Source organism: Lissotriton helveticus, chromosome 2_1 (genome assembly GCF_964261635.1).
Source record: "Lissotriton helveticus chromosome 2_1, aLisHel1.1, whole genome shotgun sequence".
In the NCBI taxonomy this organism is placed as follows: domain Eukaryota; kingdom Metazoa; phylum Chordata; class Amphibia; order Caudata; family Salamandridae; genus Lissotriton; species Lissotriton helveticus.
The window spans coordinates 1,758,967,110-1,758,990,369 of NC_136059.1; the positions used below are offsets into that span (position 1 = coordinate 1,758,967,110).

Genomic DNA, 23,260 nt, shown 5'->3' on the forward strand with positions numbered 1-23,260 from the left:
TATTTTGTTAAGTAACTTCAGGTTGACGAAGGCACTCTTAGAGGAGTTCTTGATGTGATTGGCCATGTCAAGTTTTGAGTCTAAGGTAATTCCTAAAGATTTAACGGAGTGGGTGAGTGTGATTGCCGTTAAGAGCAACCAAAGTTTTAGCCATTCTGAAATATGAGGGTTTTCCTCTTTGTTGGAGATGAGGAGTATTTCAGTTTTGTCTTGGTTGGGTTTTAAGTGGTTAAGCGACAGCCAATGTTGGATTTCTTTTAGAGTGACATTTAATCTATGAAGGTCATCAATGAAGGAGGTTTCTAGATAGATTTGGGTGTCATCTGCATGGAGGTGGAAAGGGATGTTAGAATTTTTGATTAGGGTGCTGAGGGGTTCCATGCATATGTTGAACAGTTGAGGTGAGATCACTGAACCTTGGGGTACGCCCCTGTTGACAGGGTGTAGGTCGGAGGTAAAGTTTTTTATTTTTATCCTTTGTGAGCAGCTGTGTAAGAAGGAGGAGAACCAGCGTAGGACCAACTCATCAGTTCCTACCCTTTCTTGTAAAGCCTTGATGAGAAGTTGGTGATCAACCGTGTCAAAGGCTGCCGATAGGTCTAGGAGAATGAGGAAGCAGCATTGGTCGGTATCCAGGGATTTGTGGATGTCGTCTGTGATGTTAAGGATCGCAGTCTCTGTGCTGTAGCCTTTTCTGAAACACAATTGGTGGGGGTCAAGAAGGTTGATGTTATCCATGTGCTGAGTCAGTTGTTGGAGAACACATTTTTCAAGGATTTTGGATAGGAGGGGGATATTGGAGACGGGTCTGAAGTTATTCAGTTCCTTTGAGTCAAGGCCTCGTTTTTTTAGTAGTGGCGTGACTTGGCCAACTTTGAGGCATTCAGGTATCACGCCGGTTCTCAGGGAGCTGTTAATGATCTTGCACCAGAATGGGGCTATGAAGAGTCTCCGTTTTTTGGTCAGTTCGGTGGGAATCGGGTCAAGGACGTGAGAGGCTGGTTGGGAGGTGGAGATCAGTTTGAGGATCTTGGTTTCCGGGATGGGGTTGATGGACTTCCAGGTTGTTGTGGGGTGCTTGGGCGAGCTATCTACTGTCACTGGAGGCAGGTTTTTGCAGACGGGGTTGATGTCTAGTGAGAGCTTAATCCTGGTGATTTTTTCTTCGAAGAGGTTGGCGAAGTTTTCGCACAAGTCTTTGGAGGCCTGTAGGGAGGATCCCGGTGGTTTGGAGGTTTGTTGTCTGATGATTTTGAACAGTTCGTTTGGCCTGTTTTTTTGCGTTGTCCAGGGTGTCGCAGAAGAAGGTGGATTTTTCACTGCTGATGTGTTTTTTGTATTTCCTTCGGGCTGCTTTGAGTTGTTCGAGTAGGCTTGAGGAGGGGTTGCTCCTCCATAGTCTTTCTGTAGCTCTTAGTTGTCTTCTTTCGTTGTTAATGTCTGTGTTGAACCAAGATCTGGATGGGATGGTCCTGTATTTTTTTAGTTTTAAGGGGGCTACTTGATCTAGAATGGATGTCATGTTTGTGTTGTAGTGGGCGGTGAGTTCTGTTGTGGATAGATCGTCCGCGGAGACAGTGAAGAGAAAGTTAACCATTCCCTGTAGGTCAGTCCTATTAATCTGGGTGAAGTTTCTAGTCCATTTCGGAGAGTCTTGGGTGGGGGGTTTAGGTGTGATAGGCTGAGTGAGGTGGAAAAGGATTAAGTGGTGGTCGGACCAGTCTACGGCAGGGTGTGGTCTATCGTGACAATGCTGTGCTGGGCGATAATGGCGTCTAGGATTGCTCCTTTGTTGTGGGTTTCCTCTAAGCAGTGTTGGGTAAGGTTGTTGCTGTGAAACAGCCCCTTCAGGTTCTGGATTAGCAGGTTTTCTTCATTCCAGTGAAGATTGAGGTCGCCCAGAATAAGGTTGTTCATATCTCAGAGAGAGCAGTGGGCAATCAGGTCGGACAGGTGTTCAGTGAATGTGGTGGTGTTGCCTGGGGGTGGTAAATGAGGTGGTAGATGAGTGTTTTATTGTTGCTAGTGTTAATGTTGATGGTTAGGCATTCAAAGGTGTTGGAGATGAAGGAGTCTGTTTCCGTCAAGGAAATATTGTTTTTGTTGATGATGGCTATGCCTCCACCTCTTTGATCTTTCCTATCTGTGTTGGTGATAGCAAAGTCAGGGGGGACAAGAGTATCCATGAGTGGAAATGAGGAGTCATTTAGCCATGTCTCAGTGATGAATGCCATGTCTATGTCATGGGTGAGGATGGATTCCGCTAGCTCTGTGGCATGCTTGGTGGCTGATCTGCAGTTTATAAGCATGCAGTTAGTGGGGGATGTCTCTGTTGTGTGTTTTATCATTCGGGGGACTGTAGGATGATGGTGCGTGTGGCCCAGGGTCTAGAGGATTTCAGAGGGTCCTGTTCTCTTCCCAGTCCAGTGTTCACCTGTATTTTGGATTGGAGGGTGGCAGTAATAAGATTGTCATACAAGGAAGTGAGAGCTGCTGCTTCACTTGCAGAAGTGTCATCTCTAGTTCTTTTCGGTCTCTGTGTCTGATGAGAGTGGGGGGTAGAGATCCCTTCAGGTTGGGGAGCATTGGGAAGCCTCTGTTGAGAGAGAGAGGGGAAGGAAAGGTAATGGTGTGGCTTTTGGGGTACGGCGAGGTTGGTAAGGATTTCACTAAGACCCTGGATTATGGTGGTTATTTGGCTTGCAAGCAGGGTGAGCCGCAGCCCAGTCTCTATGTCAATGTGGGTGTTCTGTGCGGGAAAGTTAAACCTGGGGGGAGACCCTAACATTGTTAAGTTGCCCGTTAGCGGGTGAGGTGTCCGTGTGGGATCTAGGTGGGGTTGGTGGTGCGGGGAGGCGAGGGCCATGTTGGGTCGTAGATGTTAAATTGCATGAGGGGGTTTGGGAGTCACGTACTGTGTGTTGAGGTCATTCAAAGTGGGTAGGGAGGGACGGAGGGCGCGGTTGGGAGAGGGTGGTTGTCAGTGGGGGTAGAGAAGTTTTGTTCTCTCTGGTAGTGTTGGAGGTGGTGTCTCACGGTGGGAGGAAGGTGTTATTACTAGGGTGCACCGGAGTGGTGGGTGAGTTCTGTTGGTGGGTCAGGTTCTTCAGGGACGGGAGAATGGGTGGGCAGGGGAGGAGTGCGTGGGAGGGGGAAGTCCAGAGAGATGGGAAGAGAGCATCAAAGATTTCTACGTTGTCATTGTTGGCTTGTATCAGGACTGTCCCATTAGAGTAGATGGTCGCAGTGGTGTTCCCATTTTGCCTAGTGTGGTTAGGGCCTGAGAAAGTCAGTTTGTAGCTGTGGGACGTGTTAGTCATTTTAGAGCTATTGAGTTGCATTCTGAGGATGGAGTTCCATGTTTCAGGTCTTTCAGTGGGGAAGATGAGATCCATTTTTACTTGTCCTTTGGAGGCGCAGTGATAGATGTCCACGAATAGTGATTCAGGATGTTGTCTGATCAGTTTTTGTTTAAAGTTTTTTTTCGCTTTAGATGAAAGGTTAGGGGGGAAGCTGATCGAGAAGGAGTTTGGGCCATGCTGTTTTAAGTGGTTCGCCGAAGCGGGGTTGGAGTATGCTGATGTGGCGTATGGCATGGTGACTAAGTGGGACGGGGTCAGGCACTCTATAAGGAAGGGTGGGCTAGAGTTTCCAGAGCCGTCCGTAGAGGGGAAAGTGCGAGTAGTAGAGAGATTTCATGCTGTTGCTCTAGGACTGGTTGACTCTCCAGAGCATAAGGCTGAGGGTGACTTCTAGGAGGTCGGAGAAGGCGAGGTATCTACAGACAGGGCAGCTACAGACTTAGCAGCTACAAAATTTCCACTCGCTATACCAACACAGTTCCGGCCTTCTTGGTTAGCAGTTGTTTAACAGCTGTGCCATATCAGAGAGCTCCCGACCCCATGTCTCCATATGGCTGTGACTCAGCGCTGGGAAAATGAGCGCGTCGAGATCTTGATAAGAGGGATCGGAGATCCACCATTTGAGGGTCAGGCAGGCTTTGCAGGAGGAGGGAAACATTCTCATCTTTCTTGCAGTTTTGATGTGGGTGTGAAAAAGGGAGCAGTTAGTATAGTTCCAAGATGGCAGACTCTTAGCTTAGTAAGATTCTGTTTATGTGCTGGAAGTCCTATTTCCAATTTTAGTTTCCAGCATGGGTCCTTCTTCTTCTCTGGGGAGATGGGAGCTAGCACCTTGAAAACCGAGCAACATGAAGATTATAACTGGCACCAGCACGTTGCAAGACAAGGTAGACTCCGGGTGATTGTATTGGCAGAGTGCTCCCCAGCTTGATGCAAGAGGAAGGGTTGAAGTGAGCTTTATGTTGCAGCAATTTCAGTTAGCTGTATTGCTGATTTGATTTTGCCAAAAGCTAAATCCTGGGCACCATCTTAGGGTCAGGCACCACACTGAGGAGGATCGCCGTACTGATAAGGTCGATTTTCGAGTAGAAACATTCCCCACAGACAGTAGACCCAGCCTTATAAAATGCCCAGAATTGCCAATAGCCTCTAGCGGCAGCTCCACAAAAGAAGATTAAGCGCTTCTCGTACCTTTCAAGCAGCTGCCATCTTAGAGTCAGGCCGCTTAAGTTAGAAGTCTCTCATAATGTAAAAGTTCTTTAACGTGGCATCAAAGGTTAGTATATCTTGTCGAGAGATGAGGTCATCTCTCATCTCGCATAAGCTGCCACTTATGCCTACGTGGATGCAGCAGGAGCGACTGTCTCTTTTTGCTGCAAGCTAGGGGCGGTCAGCGGTCTCTCTCCTCTTTCCTCGCCTGCATGTGGGGATGGTGGGACGGTACAGACCACCATTACTTTATTCCTGTCTGTTTGCCCATTAGTGGGAGAGATCTTCTCTTGCCATGAGTTTGCTCCACATCCCGAGCCTCCCTCAACCAATTTGCAACCGCTCACCTCGTCTCCTTTGGCTGTAGCGACGCGGGCGGACTCCGTCGGTCCCAAGGGCAGTCGCGGTGTTAGCTGCGGTGGGTGCAGACCATCATTTCTTTATTCCTGTCTGGTAGCCCCGTAGTGTGAGAGCTCCGATCTCGCCGTGAATTCGCTCCACATCTCGAGCCTCCCTCCTCCAAAACCGCAGCCGTAGCTCACCTCATCTCCTTTGGATGTAACGATTCGGGTGGACCCCTTCTTGCTCGAAGATAGTTGCAGTGTTAGGTACAGTGAGTAATTTTTAGTCTCAGGTTTCTTCTTCTGGCAGGCTGGTAGGGATGCTTGGGTGTGTGATCTTCTCCGGTTGTGTGTGCAGGCTTAGCGGGGATTTTAACTAGAAAAGCTATCCCCAGCCCATGAGCTCTTTCTTCAAGCTCCTCTACGCCCAGGGGCCATCTTGCATTCAAGAAGTTCCACAATACTGCATTTTCAGCAACACAGTAACAGGGCTCATTGAAATGCACTAATGAGCAGCATAATCCAGAGCACCCATGGATCATCCATTTGCTCTTAAGATTAAACATATTTCTTTGTTTTCTACACTTCCAACTGTTAAGGTTATCTACCCCACCTCGAAAAACTGGATCTCTGTTTATCATTTGTTCCATTAGAGTAGTCTCCATGATAAAGACAGCTGGATTATAGTACATTCTAGAAATCAAAATGTAGTAATTTTTTCATACTTTTAACCATCTTCGGCTGTACACTACCTTTAGTATAGATAAGGCCACTGGAATTGTGCAATTAGGCAGCGATTTTCACATAATTATAGATTTGCTGCATTTGCCACATAACCCATCATCTGCTGCATAATCTGCAGATTTTAACAACAAGAATTGTTTCTAGCTTAAACGGTTACAAAATGACTTAAAGCATGGCGACCTGATTTCACGAAGTAGAAGGCCCAAAAGATTAACTGATTATCTTACAGTTGCTTATCTCTGTATTTGGTTTTTAAACTGGTACTAATAAGGTCAAACCTTTGCCTAGACAGTATTACCTTGCGGAAAAATTAGAAAATAAGTAATACTATCAAAAAATGTGCCACATTAAACCGTATAATTTCCCTCTATTTCCACATCATTTCTTCAACCCTGCCACATAATTTGGTGCTTCCCTACTGCATAATTCCAGTGGCCCCGATTATAGACAGCACAAATGTATATCTCAGGAGAGTGTATTGCAAAGGGCAATATGATGTAGCCCAGAGATGGCAAAACCAGCACTATATGATTCCTAACCCTTTTTGTGCATCCATGTTAAATTTAGGGTCAGGAAATATGCCAGAATCCATTAAAGGTTTTGAATCTTACTGTTTTTACCTTGTACCAATGTTATAATCAATTAATGATTTGCCCTGAGAACCGCAACCATCCCAGATTCATGGCGGGGTGCAATAATACATCCAATTTATAAATCAGGATCTCGCGCTGCCCCTAACAACTACAGACTCATAGCTCTTTTGGACATTGAGGCTAAGCACTATGCAGGCCTCCTCTTGGAGGACCTGAAGCATTGGGCAACGGAACACAACCGGATCCCGATGAATCAAACGGGGTTTGTTGCCAACTCAGGGACTATGACCAATCTCCTAGCAGTGTCAACCATCGTCGACAAAGCACTCTTAACATCCAGGACAGTGCTATGCTGCTTTGTCGATTTCAAAGCAGCATTTGATAGGGTTCCTAGGGCGGCCCTATGGGAAAAGCTAAGGAAGTGGGGAATCCCTGACAAACTACTGGAGGCCATGATTCAACTTCACTCTCGTACCTGGGTACGAGTGAAGTTAGGGTCCGGCACGCATCTCTCCCGGAAAATTATGACAACGAGAGGTGTAAAACAGGGATGCGTGCTGGCCCCCCTTCTCTTTAATCTGTTTATAGCAGATCTGTCACAGACCCTGGATGAAACTAATAGTCATCCTCCAAAGGTGGGCGGCACGGCACTCAGCAATCTGTTATATGCCGATGACCTAGTTCTTTTCAGCCTCACCAAGGTCGGGCTGCAAAGGCTCCTTGACACACTGCTTCGCTACACAATTGCGAATCAATTAGAAGTCAATCTAAAGAAAACCCAAGTAGTCCCCTTTGGGAAGAAACGACATGTCTGCGGTGGGTGGACTTTCAACAACATCAGCCTCGCGATTGGTCAATCGTATAAATATCTTGGTGTCCACCTGGATTCAAGGGGCAACCTTTTAAAACAGCGTCACGAGATTGCAGTTAAAGCCACGACCCTTGCAGTATCTTTAACCAAGCTTTCGAAAAACCTCTCAGGTCCAACCCTTTCGCCCCTCCTGGAAGTCCTGAGAGCGAAAATCAGCCCCACCCTATCATACGGGATAGAGTCATTCAAGGGTAAATTGAATACGGCCCTAAATCAACATACCACCAAAATCTATAAAAAGGTCCTCCAGTTGCCAACTTCTGCATCTGCTGCACAGATAAGACTGGAGATGGGGCTACCAAACTATGAGGTTTTGAATATTGGTGCATATCTAAACTTGTGTCACAAGCTGAGGCAGGCTAACCCAGGCTCACTAGAATCTCTAGTCTGGCTGGAAATCTCCCAGAAAAATCCAGGTGGAACGTTTGGTCGCCTTTTTAAGGACTACATTCAACAAATGTCAGCAGGTGACCTATGGGCTCTTAACCCCAGTCAGACAGCGTTTAAAATCGCCATCAAAAAATGTGTAAGAATGAGATCACTCATCACAGACAAAGCACTCTTCTCAAAACGCAGCCATTCTTGGGCCCTTGTAAATTCTTACAGTCGGCTACTCCCCGCCGCTTACTTTTCCTGCACATATCCACTGTATCTAAAACGAACCCTTATAGCCATTAGAATGGGTGATTGGCGTTTTCTGCAAGATTTACCTCCTTGGAGACGGACAGTGGAAGATCTAACCTGCAGAGGGTGCGGTAAAACAGCCGAAACATTGCTACACGTGGTTTGCCTTTGCCCAGCCTTTAACCTCCAACGCAGGTGCAAACTAAAACCCGAATGGAATAGGTTGGGCGCCCGAACCTGCAGGCAAGCCATCATTGTGGCTCTGAACCCTGAAAACACTGACTTGAATATCAGACTCACAAAGTTCATCCAGCAAGCTTATCGTAATTTTAACTTAAAGAGGTCCTGCTAAATCCTCCCTCTTATTTCCTTTTTCTTTTTTATTACTTAATGACCCTTACGATACATCCCAAATTTCTAGGGGGATGAAACGAAAAGAATATGAGTAGTACCCCTAGGAGAATTGGGTCGTTTTTTAGTTGTTTGATATCCAACTCAGTGAGAGTAAAGAAAATGGGGTGAAGTTCCCAGTATATTAGATTTTAACTTTTGTACTATTTTTTTTTTTTCTTTTTTCTTCTGGTTTTTATCCTTTATAAAAATAATTTTTTTTATGGACCTAGGAGGTTGAGGATGCGGAAGACCCCTATTTTTATCATGCCTGGCTAATTGACTGTCTTGTTGTTTTTATTTTTAATAAGTTGTATACAACGTGAACTATGTAATCCTCTTTTAAAGATATCTGTGTTATATCTAAATAAAGAATTTCTACTACGAATTAATGATTTGCATTTTAAATATAAACACTAAAAGGACTTTAATCATCAAGAACTGAAAACCCTATTTCTCACTTAGATAAATCTATATATGTATTTAAATCTCTGACCTCTATATTTAACAATATAATCCCTTTAGACAAGCACACCATGGGATAAAGAACTGTGAGTAAATACAAGGATGCATTTCATATGTGTGTGATGGTGATAATCAGAAGCAAAATATTTTTTTTTTCAGGAGCATCAAATGTACCTCCAGAAATAGTGAACTTGCAAGAGTCTATAGAGTTGAATTCTGGGATAGAATACAAGCCTACATGTGCAGCTACTGGACATCCAGTTCCTACTCTTGAAGAATTTAAGCTTGTGAAACAAGATGGAACTGTGCTTCAAGTGAGTGTCAGTCTTTTAGGCAGTATGCCAAGACACAAAGGACAGAGGCACCTGGTCTAATAGATGCTGATCTTTTTGGGCACTGAATAAATATTTGCTTCCTGTCGTGTGGGTAGCTGTTTGCAATCAGCATATCACTTTTGGCTGCTTATGAATAGTGTTTAGCATACAGACTGAACCACAATTGCGCTTCCTTTATATATTGGAAAAACTTTGACGTATTCTAATTCGTATTCCCAGGCTCATTTTATGCCATTTGAGGCAAAGTGAGAGCCAAGATGGACCACGCACTAGTCCTTAGAAGGGTTGGAGACATAGGAATGTAGTCATAGAGCTAGACGTTTCATGCTTTTCCAGTTGTGTACTTAGTAGCAGTACATTTTACAGGAAATACAGACTTAGCCACTGCACTCCATATTGCTTCCCCCGACCCACGCCCTCTGTTTACTCCCGCTACCCCTCCTTCCATGTTGCTTGTGTTCCCACCCTTCTTGCTGCTTCTGCCCCCTCACCCTCTGTGTTGATTTCCCCCATCCAGCTTAGAAACAAAAACATGCTTTCGTGCTACCGTTTGTAAATCACCAATACAACTAGGATTGGTAAATAATAAGAAACAAAAAAGTGCCATCTTCCTTTTGAAGGGGCACATATGCGTGGTGTGCACACGTACAAAAGGATGCAGTCGGACACGTCATACACCTTTTTTCTATCCTCTTTTGCCATGTTGCACAGCATCGGGGGTGCTGTACAGCATCGCTAAAAACCATGGGTAAGGCCAAAAGTTCCCAACGGTGCGGCTGATTGTTTTCTGACAATGCTTGTTTTATTTTTTGTTTTTATAGCTTTCGTTTTCTATGATACGTTAAGGTGCCTTGGTATAAAACACGAACAAAAGCAGGAGATTCATTATACAATGCAACCATTATCCCAATAGAGGACTTGGGAAGGATAAAATGGAAATGTCCTTAAAAATGGGAAAAGACTTCGGCGTAGCTGGGAGTTGATAGCAGGGTCAGACTGGCCATAGCGGGCACTGAGCATTTTTCCTGTGGGCCAGAAGGGTGGGGGCCGGTTTTGGACTGTTGGGGGCCTTTTTTGTCACTGGGTGTAATAAGTCCAATAGGCTCAGGTGTACTTTTGAGATATATGCTTTATTGATACATTTCTTAGATATCAGTAAGTATCAAGCATTAATAGAATATAGTAGAAAGCCCAAAGGGCGAGCCCCACCAGGAGCAGCTTCCTTGCTGCTCAGCCCATCCTCTCAACTGCCACTCCGCACATAGGCATACCAGCATTCCATTCTCTCATCACATATACCAACATTCCAAGATCATTCACACTGGCTGAGCAGCAAGGCAGATAAGTAGGAAAGGTGCAATACTCTAAATACAAGTATACCACACTGGGGGCCGGTTTTGCAGCAGTACTGCAATATCGACCCCCGTAACAAAAGCGCAGCACCAGTATTTCCCACCAGCATCCTGCATCCACCGTCCCCGTCCCCCTTCTTTCCCACCCCGTTCCCACCCCCGGGAGCCGGTCCGATGTGAAAGCCAATGCTGGGTTGCCTTCCCAGTCCGGCCCTGGTTGTTAGCGACTTACAACAAAATGAATGAAGGAGTGCTTGAATTAATTTCAACCACTGCTGGTCGCTCAGGTTTCATTCCAGTCCATTGTGTTTCACCCATTACATTACTATAGACAGAGACATGCCATTTGCAAATTAGTCTGTTTCCTGCTCCAGAAGGAACAGTCATGCCCGAACTGCCCGGCCAGGTACCCTCCTGACAGCAACTGTATGGAACTTCAGCCTGCTTTTGGCCCTCGTATGCCCCATTAGGTTCATTCCGGTTAGATAAATGAAATAATAAATTGGCACAGCAATGATGTATGGGCATTCCCTTTGGCTGCATAGTAAATGAGGTGTAGTGAGCCCCTCACTCTCCTGGGCCTAGTATTACTGAATGTGCTGGTGACGCCCATTGCGACAGTCTTTTTTGTTGCCCCCTTCCCCAATGACCTCCTTCTACACGAATTTCCTCACTATCATTATCAATGCCCCTCACGTCTCCATAGCCCCACTCTGATATAAATTTCCTAGCGCTATTCATAGTTCACTCACACTCAGTTCTGTGATCAGCATGTTACATGTTCTTAGCAGCAGGCAAATTAACCATCTGCGATACTTTATGATGAGTCAAACTGCCACTAGACAAAACTCTGATCTCTTTCCAGCAGGAATATTTTTCATTCTTTTTAATTCATAACTTGTTTTAATTTGTTTAGGATTATTGTGTTAGACTGTCTATTAGATTGTCTTTTAAACTATTTAATAAATAAAGATGTCACCGTACCAGAAATAGGGCGTAACTCATGATTGATGGGTTGTTGTGTTTTGTTTTTGAATACTTTTGAGAGAGTTAAGACGCTATTAATGACTACTAAAGTAATTGTTTCTGTGCTTTATTTTAATTTACTCGCAGGCTGAGAAAGTCACAGAAAGAGAGAACCATGTGGTAGCAGAATTCAAGGGGACCACAGTTCTGGCGCGGGATACTGGCATCTGGATCTGCCGAGTGGAAACGGTGGCTGGAATGGCAGAAGGGATACACAGCGTCTATGTTAAAAGTATATTTGTTTGAATGGTTGCTTCCTGTAACTGTTTCTTTCTGTATACTCCCTTACCCTTCCCTAAACTCCTACCATTTAGTAATAGCTATTCTCTATCTTCCAGCCACTCCACCTGACCCCTCCCAGATTTACTACTAAGTAGTAAACTTACATGTGTGAGGTTCGCCCATATTAATATCTATAGGAAAGGTGGAGATTTCACCTGTAGGCCTGTGAACTGCATTTTGTAAAAATGAAGTAGTACTACTTACGAACCACAAAACGCAGTTTATTAATTAGGCCCAATGCGCTTTTTGTTAATTTTTTCAGTTAAATGTTGTGCAAATTCAACATTTGTCTTCCATTATTATCACAGGGCAGCATAGGAGGAGCGATGAAAAACGCTCCTGCAGCCCATAATTAAAAGTATGGCGCAATCAGCGTCCAAATTAACACCACAAACAGCAGTAAACGACAATGTTAAACAGTATAAACACGATATGTAGAACAGTGAGGAAAATGTGTACTTTAACTGCTGGAAGCAGGAAAGAAAGAGGAAGCTATCCAGTGGGCTCCCACCTTTGTGGACATCCTGGGCTGTTTATTGGTGGAATGTTGTTGACCTTGAAGCAGGGTAGCTTCCATTGGACAGTAGGTGCAGTCACACTATTGTTGTATTTCACAGTTCAAACAACGGCCAGGGCGCCCATTTATTTCCTTGATCTAGAGCAGGTCTCTCCAAAGTTGGTCCTGGAGGGTCACATCCATGCCAGATTTTTAGCATATCCCCATTTAGATAAATGTAGTTATCAAAAAATCTGGTGTGGAACAGGCCCTCCAGGACCGACTTTGGAGTACCCCCTGCTCTGGAGCCCATGACGCATTGGCTATGCCTCTACGCTTTGGAGGAGGGCTGCTATACCTCTATGCATGCTTTAGCACACCAAAGGAAATCCAGTCAGTTACTCTTGTCACCCCTTTCTCCACTGTGCAGGACCCATTCCGTTTCATCAATATATTAATGAGTGGGTTGTAGTATACCAGCCCTTGTTGAGGACGCCATCATGCCTGGTCAATAGCTCAAATGTTTACACATTCCTGGTAATCAATTGTGCTCTGCTCTTGGATGAGGGACTCTTCTTGCCTCGTTAATATTCATGAGTGGACTCTACCACTAACATTGAGATGCAGGAAGGATGCTCTGTGCACACCTTGCCCCTATAGATAGGATCCATCCTTCCTCGTCAGTATTAATAGTGTACTATTTTTGTGCACTGCACGAGGGGAGCATTTCTCTTTGTTAAATTTATTCAGCAGCGCATTGGAATGGCTCCATTATTTACACACTGTGTAGATTCCCTTTTGCATCATTCTCTCCAAAGTCTTGGCATACTAGGCTTTGTTTTGGTGGCTCATCACTTTAATGTGACAAAACAACCTGCTAACATGAGCTAAGGGGTATTATTAACTAACACTTCTTAAGCGCATAGCTACCCTAAGGCATCCCAGCGCTAGCGGCGGAGCAGAAGAGGGAAGGAGGTTTACAGGTTGGTGATCTGGAACAATCATGTTTTGAGCTGCTTTCGGAAGGTGAGGTGATGGGTCTCTGAACGCAGATGCAGGGGAAGGGTATTCCAGAGCCTGGCTATGCTGTATGAAAAGGAGCTACCGTTGTAGAAAAAACAGAGAGGGACCCCTTCAAACCAAAGGAATAGGGTTCAAATTATCAATTAAAAAGAAAGCTTCCTTTGGGTTAATTCAAGTAGTCCAAACCACTTGAAACCACACAATCATATGTTACTCCTCACTCACCATACACACAAGGGGAATCCTGTAGTAAACCCAGGGTCAAAACACAAGAAAATAGAGAATATATATATATATATATATTTTTTATTAAAATGAAAAACAAATACAAAAAGAACACATATTCAATAAATCATTAAAAACCAATACAAGTAGCTAAAAACATTTTGTTCAAGAGAATTGCAATACATAGATAGATTCACATGGATTGTTCTAAATACTGACTGAGGCAACACCAACAGTATGTCTATAAACAATTTATTAAATTAACAAAATGGAAACAAGAAAGGTGCGTGGAGCAAAATAGACAGCACAACCTATAATAGAGTCTACACAAAAGACAGTACAATTTGTCATAGTAAAGCACACATCCGTGTTAAATCTTGGCCTTATGAGTGGGTGCGGGTCCCAGACAAATCAACCATTGCAGTTTGCGGCCCGCGTTAGGCAAATTGCCTAGATACATTATTTCAGATTTGTCTCCATTAAGATTGAGACAAGAGTGTTGCATCCAGGTTGTCACCTTCTCCAGGCAGGATTCCACATCTGAAGGAGAATTATGCGGGTGATTTAGAGATACCACCACCTGAGTATCCTCCGCATAGGTAACAATTTGAATCCCATATGGCAGGGCGATATCAGCCAGCGGCCTCATATACACGTTGAATAAAGTAGGACTCAGAGAGGATCCCTGAGGTACTCCATAACTGAGGGGTAAGCACCTAGAGGTGGATTCTCCAGCAAAGACTTGGAATGTTCTGCCATTGAGGTATGACTGGATCCAAGAAATTGCTCTCCCTGGCACTCCAGCACTCCCAAGCCTTTTGAGAAGGATGTCAAAGTTTACCGTGTCGAAGGCGGCACTCGGGTCAAGGAGAATAATGGCTATTGCTCCTCCCTGGTCAATTATCTTTTTCGATTCTTCAACTACCGTGATAAATGCTGGTTCCGTTCCAAGGAGGGGAGGGAAGCCAGTCTGAGAATGATGCAGGAGGTCGTGGGTTTCTAAAAAGTCAGAGAGGATAAAATAACGTGTTTTCCAGGACCTTACAAACCATTGGTAGCAAAGATTTCAGACAGTAGTTTAAGCTTGGTTTCTTCAGTAAGGCTTTCATCAAGGCGTGTTTCCAGGAAAGTGGGACAAGGCCCTTGGTGATGGAAAGATTTATAACGTCCCATATTACCAGAAGTACCACCTCTTTAACTATACCCAACTGGTGGGGAGGGGCCGGGTCACAGGGAGAGCATGACTTTATTTGAGCAAAGATTTTTGAAAGTGCATCCTGGTCTAGAAGAGGGAGTTCCTCCAAAGTGTGCCGAATGGTGTCTAGAGGCCTGTTAATGGCAGAGAGGCCACAGGTCATTGCGGCTGGGATGGGAGGGTCACTGGGACATGGCGTAACAGGGAATGTGTTATATATGTTCAGAATTTTTCCCTGGAAGTAGTCTGCACATTCATTGCAACAATCAGTGGTTATTGCTGTCAGAGTTTCGGGGGAAGGGAGCTCTAGAAGTGTCTTAGCAATGCAGAAGATTTCTCTGGAAGTGTTAGCTGCTGAATTCATTTTTGCATCATAGTAAAGTGCCTGGGCCTTTTTAATTTCTGCTTGGTAGAAATTTATGGACTCTCGGTATTCCATTTTTCTGATCTCGCTATGGTCCTTCCTCCATTTCCTTTTTATCCGTTTACAGGCCTGTTTAAGCAGCCTAAACTGGGGCAAGCACCACGGCGCAATTCTCTCTCTCGTCCTGCGGGTGATAGATTTAACAGGAATCACTTTATCCAATGAGGATTCTATCCAGTGGGAGAGTTTTTCCAATGATGAGGTGGGACTAGAGTCTAAAATGGGTTTTGAGCAGTTCAGCACAGTAGACCAGTCCTCTATGGGAAGATGAGAGTGGGACCCAAGTGTGATTTGTAGGATAACCAATGACTATGTCAATAATTTCCATTTAAATTGATCGTATTTAGCTATGTGAACATTCGGGATGGATCTAGTCTTCCTGGACCTATGTTGGGCAGTCCTGCTTGAGAAATACACTAAAGAATAGGAAAAGCTGTGATTTGGTATTTAACGCTGCCAGTGATAAAAATCATGCATTTTGATTCATGCCTTTATTTATGTGTTGAATTTGAAGATATCACGATATTTAGCAATACAATGACTTACTATTACCTTTGAAAAATTTGGCAAGAAAGGCGCCAAGGTATCCAATAGTGCAATAATATATGTAGCTAAATGCTAGAGTCTCTCACAAGAAACTAAATATTCCATGTGATTGTAAAAAATATGTCGACGTGTTTCAGTCATTGCGGTTTGAAGCAACTTTCACCTTTTTTTTTAGGTCCTCCTATGCCGCAGGTTCGACCAAATGTCAATGGCAGCGGGCCTTACCATCTTATCATCGATGTCAACGCTGAGCCACACACAGGGGATGGGCCTATTGTATCAGTCAAACTCATTTACAAACCTGCAAAAACTTCACAATCCTGGCTCTACAAGGACGGTAAGAGCCAAGAATAAATGTGCAGTTCTGACAAGTGAAGCCTTTCATGACTTCTTTTTGCTTACAACCAGAATGTGAACACAGACCCAGCAGATGAGGAATCTCCTGCGATTGAGCATTAGTCAAGTCCTCCAATGGGCTCGTGGCAGATTTTGCACCACAACAGCTTCTACCAAGAATGCCCTTTTATAAAAACGAATCTGAAGCTAAAAATTTTGTAATCACTCAAGTTGAAAACTTCAGAGTCCACACAGTGGAAATATTAAAAACCTTCAGGCGTAGATTTGCATTGTTCAGGCAAAAGAGCCCTGTGACAAAATGAGGAAGCTATGCCCCCTGGGAGATTTGGGGGAGGTGGTACAGTCCAAAGAGACTGTACTCACCTTGGGGTGGGTTTGGTATCGATGGGGGAAGATAGTTAAGGGGCGTTTTTTGGGCTGTCGACCACAATTTTGTCATTAGGTGACACAGTGGCTGGCAGCCCAGAAACGAGGGTCAGGGAATTTGATTTTCGGCTCACTCGCCTGCCCCTTGTTTTAAGGTTGAGAGAGGGGAGGTTTTTGATGAAGCGGGTGCACAGAAGAAATGGGGCTTAGATAGCATGTTGACGCTGTTGAGCAGGTGCTGGTGTAGTGAAGACAGGGCCTTGTTTATTGCACATTGCTATGTTAGCCTAAGCTTATTAGAAGTTTAAACACCATTTTGCCTTTTTGCTTCTTTTGCACATGACACTGCATGTAGTTGTTGTTGTAAGTCTGACTTCGTGAATATCTTCACAAGAGAAAGGCTTGTTTTCAACATCCCTAGACTTACATCGCAACCTTAGTCTGCACAGTGAGTTCTGAAGCCTCCAAGGTTATCATAACAATGTTTAGCTGTTATTCGGGCTGATCGGCTCACACTTAGACACAACATGCATGCAGCTGCAGCTACCTGAAATTCTGGCGCCTTTAATATGGCACTGCATACGTGATTTTACACACTTGGAAGAATTCCGTTTCCAGAGAGACAGAGAGCTTTTGCAGATCCTGATGTGATTCACTCCTGTTAATCTTAGAGGTATGGGGTCACCTATTCAAGCCTAAGAGACCTTCTATATTTTATAAAACATAGGGGCCGATTAGGATTGCGGTGAATCCGCATCCTCCGGGCCAGCGGAAGCCACCGCCTGCCCGGAGGATGCGGATTCACCGCTGCGGTGCCTTCAAAGACCCCCGCCAGATTGGGATGGCTGGGGGGTCATCGGCGGATGGGAAGACCGTCCGCCGCGATCGTCTTCCGACCGTGGCGGAAAAGCTCTAATACGGTGGCGGTGTCTATCAGACACCGCCAGCCATATTAGGATGGGGCAGAAAACATGCTTTTCCGCGGCGGCTTTTCCGCCGTGGAAAAGCATGTGGTCTTTCGTGTTTGGGGGCCCGATGCGAGCCCCCAGGGTGTTGGGGGTTGGGGGGTGCACATGGGGGTACCTATGGTACCGCCCTGCATTGGCATGCACAGGGTGGCAGGCACCACGCGGTGCCTGCCAAGTTGTGCATGCCAAGGCTACACATGCATATTTTACATTGCGGTTGGTGCTGCTTAAAGCAGCACCCGCCGCAATGTAAAATATACGGGATGTGACCGCCAGGGTGGCGGTCACATCCTAATTCGCACGGAGGGACCGCCGTTGTCCCTGCGGACGGTCCCTCCACCTCGGGGGTGGCGGACGGACGCAGGTCCGTCCGCCATCCTAATAGGCGCCATAGTTCCTAGCTAGGGAGGGTGGCATACAAAGCATTATAGGACCTGTTTCCATCATCATTATAATAGGATTTCTCCTTTTGTGTTTTATGGAATTGTAACAATGCTGCTTGTATTATTTTTAATCATAAGCCTGCTTATGCTCCCAAAAAATACTGCATCTTAGAGCACGCCGTAAAAAATAAACATTTTACACTTTATCGTGTCTCTTTTATACCCATGTTGTGGACTGGTATGAGAATAACAAACAAAAGAGTGTTCTTGATTCCCACCATTCCTGAGAGTAACCTAAGTTGCATGTTCTGGGTTTTCTAATCATTGGTTCCTTTGCTATAGGACGAAGAGCTAATGTGACACTGATGCTAGTCGGTTAGGGGTTCTAGGTACTAAGGTGAGTTTTTGGTCCACCACAATTCACTAAGGTCCTGGCACTCTGTGCACAGTTCTGTGTCTGAGCAGAATCCCTTCAACACTGGACTGGGAGTTTACCCATAGGTCTTCAGAGGTTGAATCGGTTGTACTGCTGTTTGGGTATGTGAAGCAGTTTTATGGGGGAATGAGAGTATACTTGGAGAAGGCAGGAAGTTAAAGTTCAAAGTTGAATTATATAGGGTTGGGTTGGCTTGGAGACTATAAAGGTAGTGACAGCTATTTGAGGTAAGAGTAATTATGGGGAGGGGCCAATTAAGGGTGCAGGGTAGGACATGTTAGGTGGGGGTTTATGTATAGAGAGGATGTTAGTTTTGTAAGGCAAATTACCTAGGAATGTTTAAGTTGTTGTAGTGCACCTGCTTCATTAAAGCAGCCTTTTTTATACTACAAGTGCTTAGTGTCTGTGCTGTGCCCAAACTGCAGCTCGCTGTGCGAGTGAGGAAAAACTGCACAGTGCCAAATCTACAAGGAGTCAGGTGGCGAAAATTTAATTTTTAGCATGATGCTAAGCTTAGAACTGCGGCACAAGGGTGAGGCAGCAGTGGCTCGTGTGGAACTTGCACTTGAGGTACACCCAGGAGGAAAGATTTGATAACGCGGGATTTCTGGTCTATTGTTATCTTACCAGATCCCAGCTCAGGTCGACTGAATCGTTGGTACCTGTCATTGAGTAAAAGGCAATCCACTACTAGGTTAATCAAGAAAGAACTTACACCACTCTAAAGAACCACTTACCACTGGAAAAGGTTAAAAAGTTTAATGTAAAGCCAAAAGTATCTGGAGATACAAACATCTCAGAATAAGGTTCAAAAGTATACAGGTATCAATATAAAAAGGAACTCTCTGAATGCTCTCAATCGACAAAAGGAAATTATCAAAAATATCTCAAATACCATTAGAGTTGCAAGAATCGCTGTGAGTTGCAACTTGAGAGTCATTTACAGAAAAGAAAAATACAGGTTAGTCTGTCCCTACCCTAGACTAAGTGACATCCCTACTTAACAAGATCTTTACCTAAAAAGGTGTCAGCAGTGGTGACTTCCAAAGAAGATCACACACTTCCCTTAGTCTTTGTCTCAAAGTCGAAGTCTTTCAGCTCTCTATCTGCCTACCCATCCACTCTCTTAAGCTCCTCAGATCATCTGCCCTAACTGCACCCCGGGGTGCTATCCCTAATACAAAATCACATTTCCAATAGGAACGCCCCTGTAGACGCCTCTCACGTGGTGCAGTTTTGAGCGGCAAATTCCGTGCTGGTGCTCCTCTGGACTCTTCATTAAAGTTGACCTTGCTTCCCAGGCTTCTCTCCGTCCAAGCGGTACCCCCTAAAATTCCTGAAGACTCCTACAGGCCTGTGCCTGGCGCCTCTGAACAAGGGCCTATTCATTATTTCTGATTTAAGTTCCCCTTGCACCTGCAAACAGACACTCTCTCGGTAGGCCCCAAATTCCAGTCTCTACCATATCTAAGAGTCATAAAACATCTTGAACAGACCTATCGTTCGTGCTCTGTGCGACTTCTCCTTAACCACATGAGCGCTAGCGAAATTCTGCCCCTGTGCTCGTTTTTTAAAAAACCCATTATTCATGACGAGCTGGGCTCGTCATGAGCGTGCGAGGAGGCTACCTCATGACGAGCCCAGCTCGTCATGAGCGTCGAAGGGGTTAACGAGCTCATGCAGATCAAAGAAACGACTTTATCTATTCAGGCCTACTAAAATTACATGAAACGGGCCTCTGCAATATGCACATTAAATTTCTTTGTTTAAACAGTATTTTAACTAACACACATTACTAAAATATAACACATCTATTTAAAACATACTTCAATTCCCTGCTTAATAATACTTTGCAGTAAAATGACATTAGAATCCAAGTCACTTAAAAGTGTAGCAGCATCTTTCGTTTCTTGTGAAATGCCATGTGGCCTACACATTTTCATGGTTTGCAGAATTACATTTCGTTTCACTTAGTCATCTAACGTGTGACTCCAACATCATTTTAACATTTCTACAACCTCTAAATTCGTTTTCACACTTATATATGCATCTATTCTAATTAAACACTCATATATTTTCTCTATATAAGTTGACACTCTTGTATATTCCACACTAAACTAATACTACGTGCTTGAAAATATGGTGCACTTCTACATTTTCAGATTTGTGCTCTCTCAATCCCCCCTTTGATGACTTACAGTAGTCATCATCATCACAACACCCTCTCTAAGGTACAAAGTATCAAACTGAAGTCGTTGCAATCTTCCCTCGTTTCATCTCCTCTAGAGCCCTCAGACTCCGGTACTGATTCTCCTGCATCGCAGCTAATCTCCTCCCCTGCTCTCGCATAGATCATTGCAACCTGTTTGCTCTATACCATTTGTACAGTTTCACCAATCCCCACAAAGTGATTATACAAATCACTATTATGATGATAGGTTTCAATATGTACCAAATGATATTCTTTCCCAGGTTGGCAAACCAACCTCCAACTTTACCCATTCCTTGACCTACCTTTTCCCACACTGTTACCTTAGTCAAATCTTCTATCTCATTATGTATTTCAGTAATGTTTCGAATGTACTTTTCAAGCGGTTTTGAATTGTCTGGAATGTAAGTGCAACATTCCTGGACCTTCAAAGCCTTACAGACTCCGCCCTCTTTGGCCAACAGAACGTCTAGAGCAAGTCGGTTCTGAAGAACCATTGCCCTTATCGATTGCATCTCTCCCTCCACCAGCATTAAAGATCTAGCAGTACTGGCGGACAACCTATCTACAACTGTTGCCAGTCTTCTTATCTTAACATCATTTAGTGCTATCCCTAAAATAGGAAACATAGCACCAAACACATCTCCAACTACCTCCTCAGCGCTTACACCCCTTCTTCCTCTAGCTGATGTTTCTCTCTTTTTAGTTTCTAAGTTCTCAGCATGGTATATTTTGGGGAAGACAATTGCTAAATAACATGATCCATACCAATTATCTGGTAGTTTCACATATGCATTTCTTCCACAGACAAAATATACATTTGGGATCACCTGCCTCTCCTTCAGGAAATCCTTAGAATAGTACTCTAATTGGAAAGCATGTTCACAATGAACTTCTCCTACAAACACATTCTCAGAATATGTTTGACTTCTGTGTATACATAGCTCTCCCCTTTTCTCCCGGTCTAAAGCTATTGGACCACTGCTACCCTTTCTTTGGTGTTCTCTTTCTTCCCGGGTCCAATCTGTTTTCCATTGTCCTGAAGCTTTTAGGATCTTTTGTCTCCTATATCGATCATCCACCTGCCCTATAAACTTTTTCTCAATTTCTGACACTTTACAAGTCAAATTATTTCTTCGAGCATGTGAAGTATCTAATGTTTTCCATGGAATTAAAAATTTCTGTAACCTGTCCTCACACTTATAATAATCCCACTTGTTTAGATGTTTATAATTCGGCACCTCTGGCAGTACCGAATCGAAGTTCAAAAAGTAATACTCAAACCCCTCTCGTTCATAAAATATGCTCAGCAATAAACTACATGAGATTCCATAGGTCAATGGAAGATGATGATATCTGATGCCTTCATCTACAGAAGCTGGCAACTGCATACAGACGTAGCAGTTCTTCGCCTCCATGACATCAATATATTCATAAAGCAATTTGGCATAAGCATTAGTTTTAAAATTCCCCTGTGACTCATCTGCATGTAATCTTTTTATTTCAGCATCTAATAAAGTTTTCTCTTTCGCTGTATTTTCCCCCTGTTTACCAATCATAGGAGGCTTCTGTGTTGGTACACTTTTTGCTTCTTTTTCTGCTTTCACATCATTTTCATGTCCCACTATATAAGATACAGTAACTACTAAAACTATAAGAAAAATCACTACCCCTAAAAGTGTGCCTATTATGCATTTTGCCCTGCGTTTCGGGTTGCCAGCCTCCATGGTCTCAAAACAGTGTAGTTCTGGTTTTCTTTCACGGCACAAGTCTCTTTGCTTTGCTTCTCCAATCTTTCGAACCACACCTCCTGGAAACTGAAAAATCCTCTCCGCAGAAACAGTCTCTGAGTTCTGTAGCAATAGGCAACCCTAGCCCTTCTCCATCCACTAAAAGGGAAGTCCCTAATTCTTTCTTCGTCCACTCGGCGCTAGGTTGTCTTTTCAATCAATATTTACAAAGTTCTTTACAAAGTCTTTAATAGTCCGAAACTATGCGTGTTCCCAGAGCTTCCACCACTAGCTCAAAGATTTCCATACGAAGAAGGACTCCCTCCAGTATTGGACACCTTGAACAGCAACACGGAAACTCAACAGTCTCAAAGATCAATTTTCTTATTCCGCTCAGGAGAGGAGGATAGACGATGTTGAGTGTCAGCAGTCTTTCGACCTCCAATCCTGGCAACAGGAATCTTACTTCCACTGTAATGATTCGGTCAGTTCTGGTCAGGGTCACTTCCCTCACCCTCCCAGTTCTGCGTCCCGCTGAGGACATCTGTAGCGAGGTAGGTCCACTCAGGAGTAGCGTATCTTCTGCAAGGCACTCGCACCCTCCTTGACCTTCTCGGACCTTCCTGCTCTTGTCCTGGTGCACTTTCTTCTGGATCTGAGTCTTCGGATATAGGAGCAAGAGTTTCCTCTCGAGCTGGCTTCAAGCTTGGCCTCCTTTTTCTTTCAGGCCAGGTAGCCGCTCCACGCCTTGTTTTCCTATTTCTTGTCCGTTCACTCAGTTCTGGATCGCTCTGGATTTGTTCTGTCTCTGAATTGGTTTCACAACAGCTTTCTTCTTCTGTAGCAACTTCAGTTTCACTGCCGTTCTGTCTTCCTTCTTCTTCTGGATCTGTTACACTCCCAACTTCTTCAGACACCCCCACAGCTTGGCTGATCCCCTCTTGCGATTCTTCCTCCACCACTGGATTTTCATCTGTGAGAGGAGCTGTTTCTTCCAGGGGTGCTGGAACTCTTCGAGTATGGGAAGCGTGGATCCAATTTGGCAGTCCTCCGCACTTCACGGCGGTGTTAGTGATTAGGACTATCTGGAAAGGCCCCTTCCAGCGCACGTCCAAGCAGTTCTTCCGGACATGCTTCTTCACCAGCACCCAGTCTCCTGGGCACAGGTCGTGGCACTGATTTCTTGAAGCTGGAACTTCTGCTGCCTGTACCTGAAGAGACACAGAATGAATGGCGTCAGATAACCCCTTGCAGTAATCTAGGATCAGGTCATCTGTAATATTCAGTAATGCAGCTGTGGGGATAGTT

The 23,260-nt window shown here is 44.4% G+C and overlaps 1 protein-coding gene across 1 annotated transcript in view; it reads left to right on the forward strand.

Moving 5' to 3' along the window:
• TEK (TEK receptor tyrosine kinase) overlaps window positions 1-23,260 on the forward strand; it is a 668,093-nt gene that overhangs the window by 269,348 nt on the left and 375,485 nt on the right. The window contains exons 8-10 of the mRNA XM_078676713.1: window positions 8,759-8,913; window positions 11,400-11,544; window positions 15,679-15,840. Of these exons, the coding sequence (XP_078532839.1) occupies window positions 8,759-8,913; window positions 11,400-11,544; window positions 15,679-15,840 (462 nt within the window). The remainder of the gene's footprint in view (window positions 1-8,758; window positions 8,914-11,399; window positions 11,545-15,678; window positions 15,841-23,260) is intronic.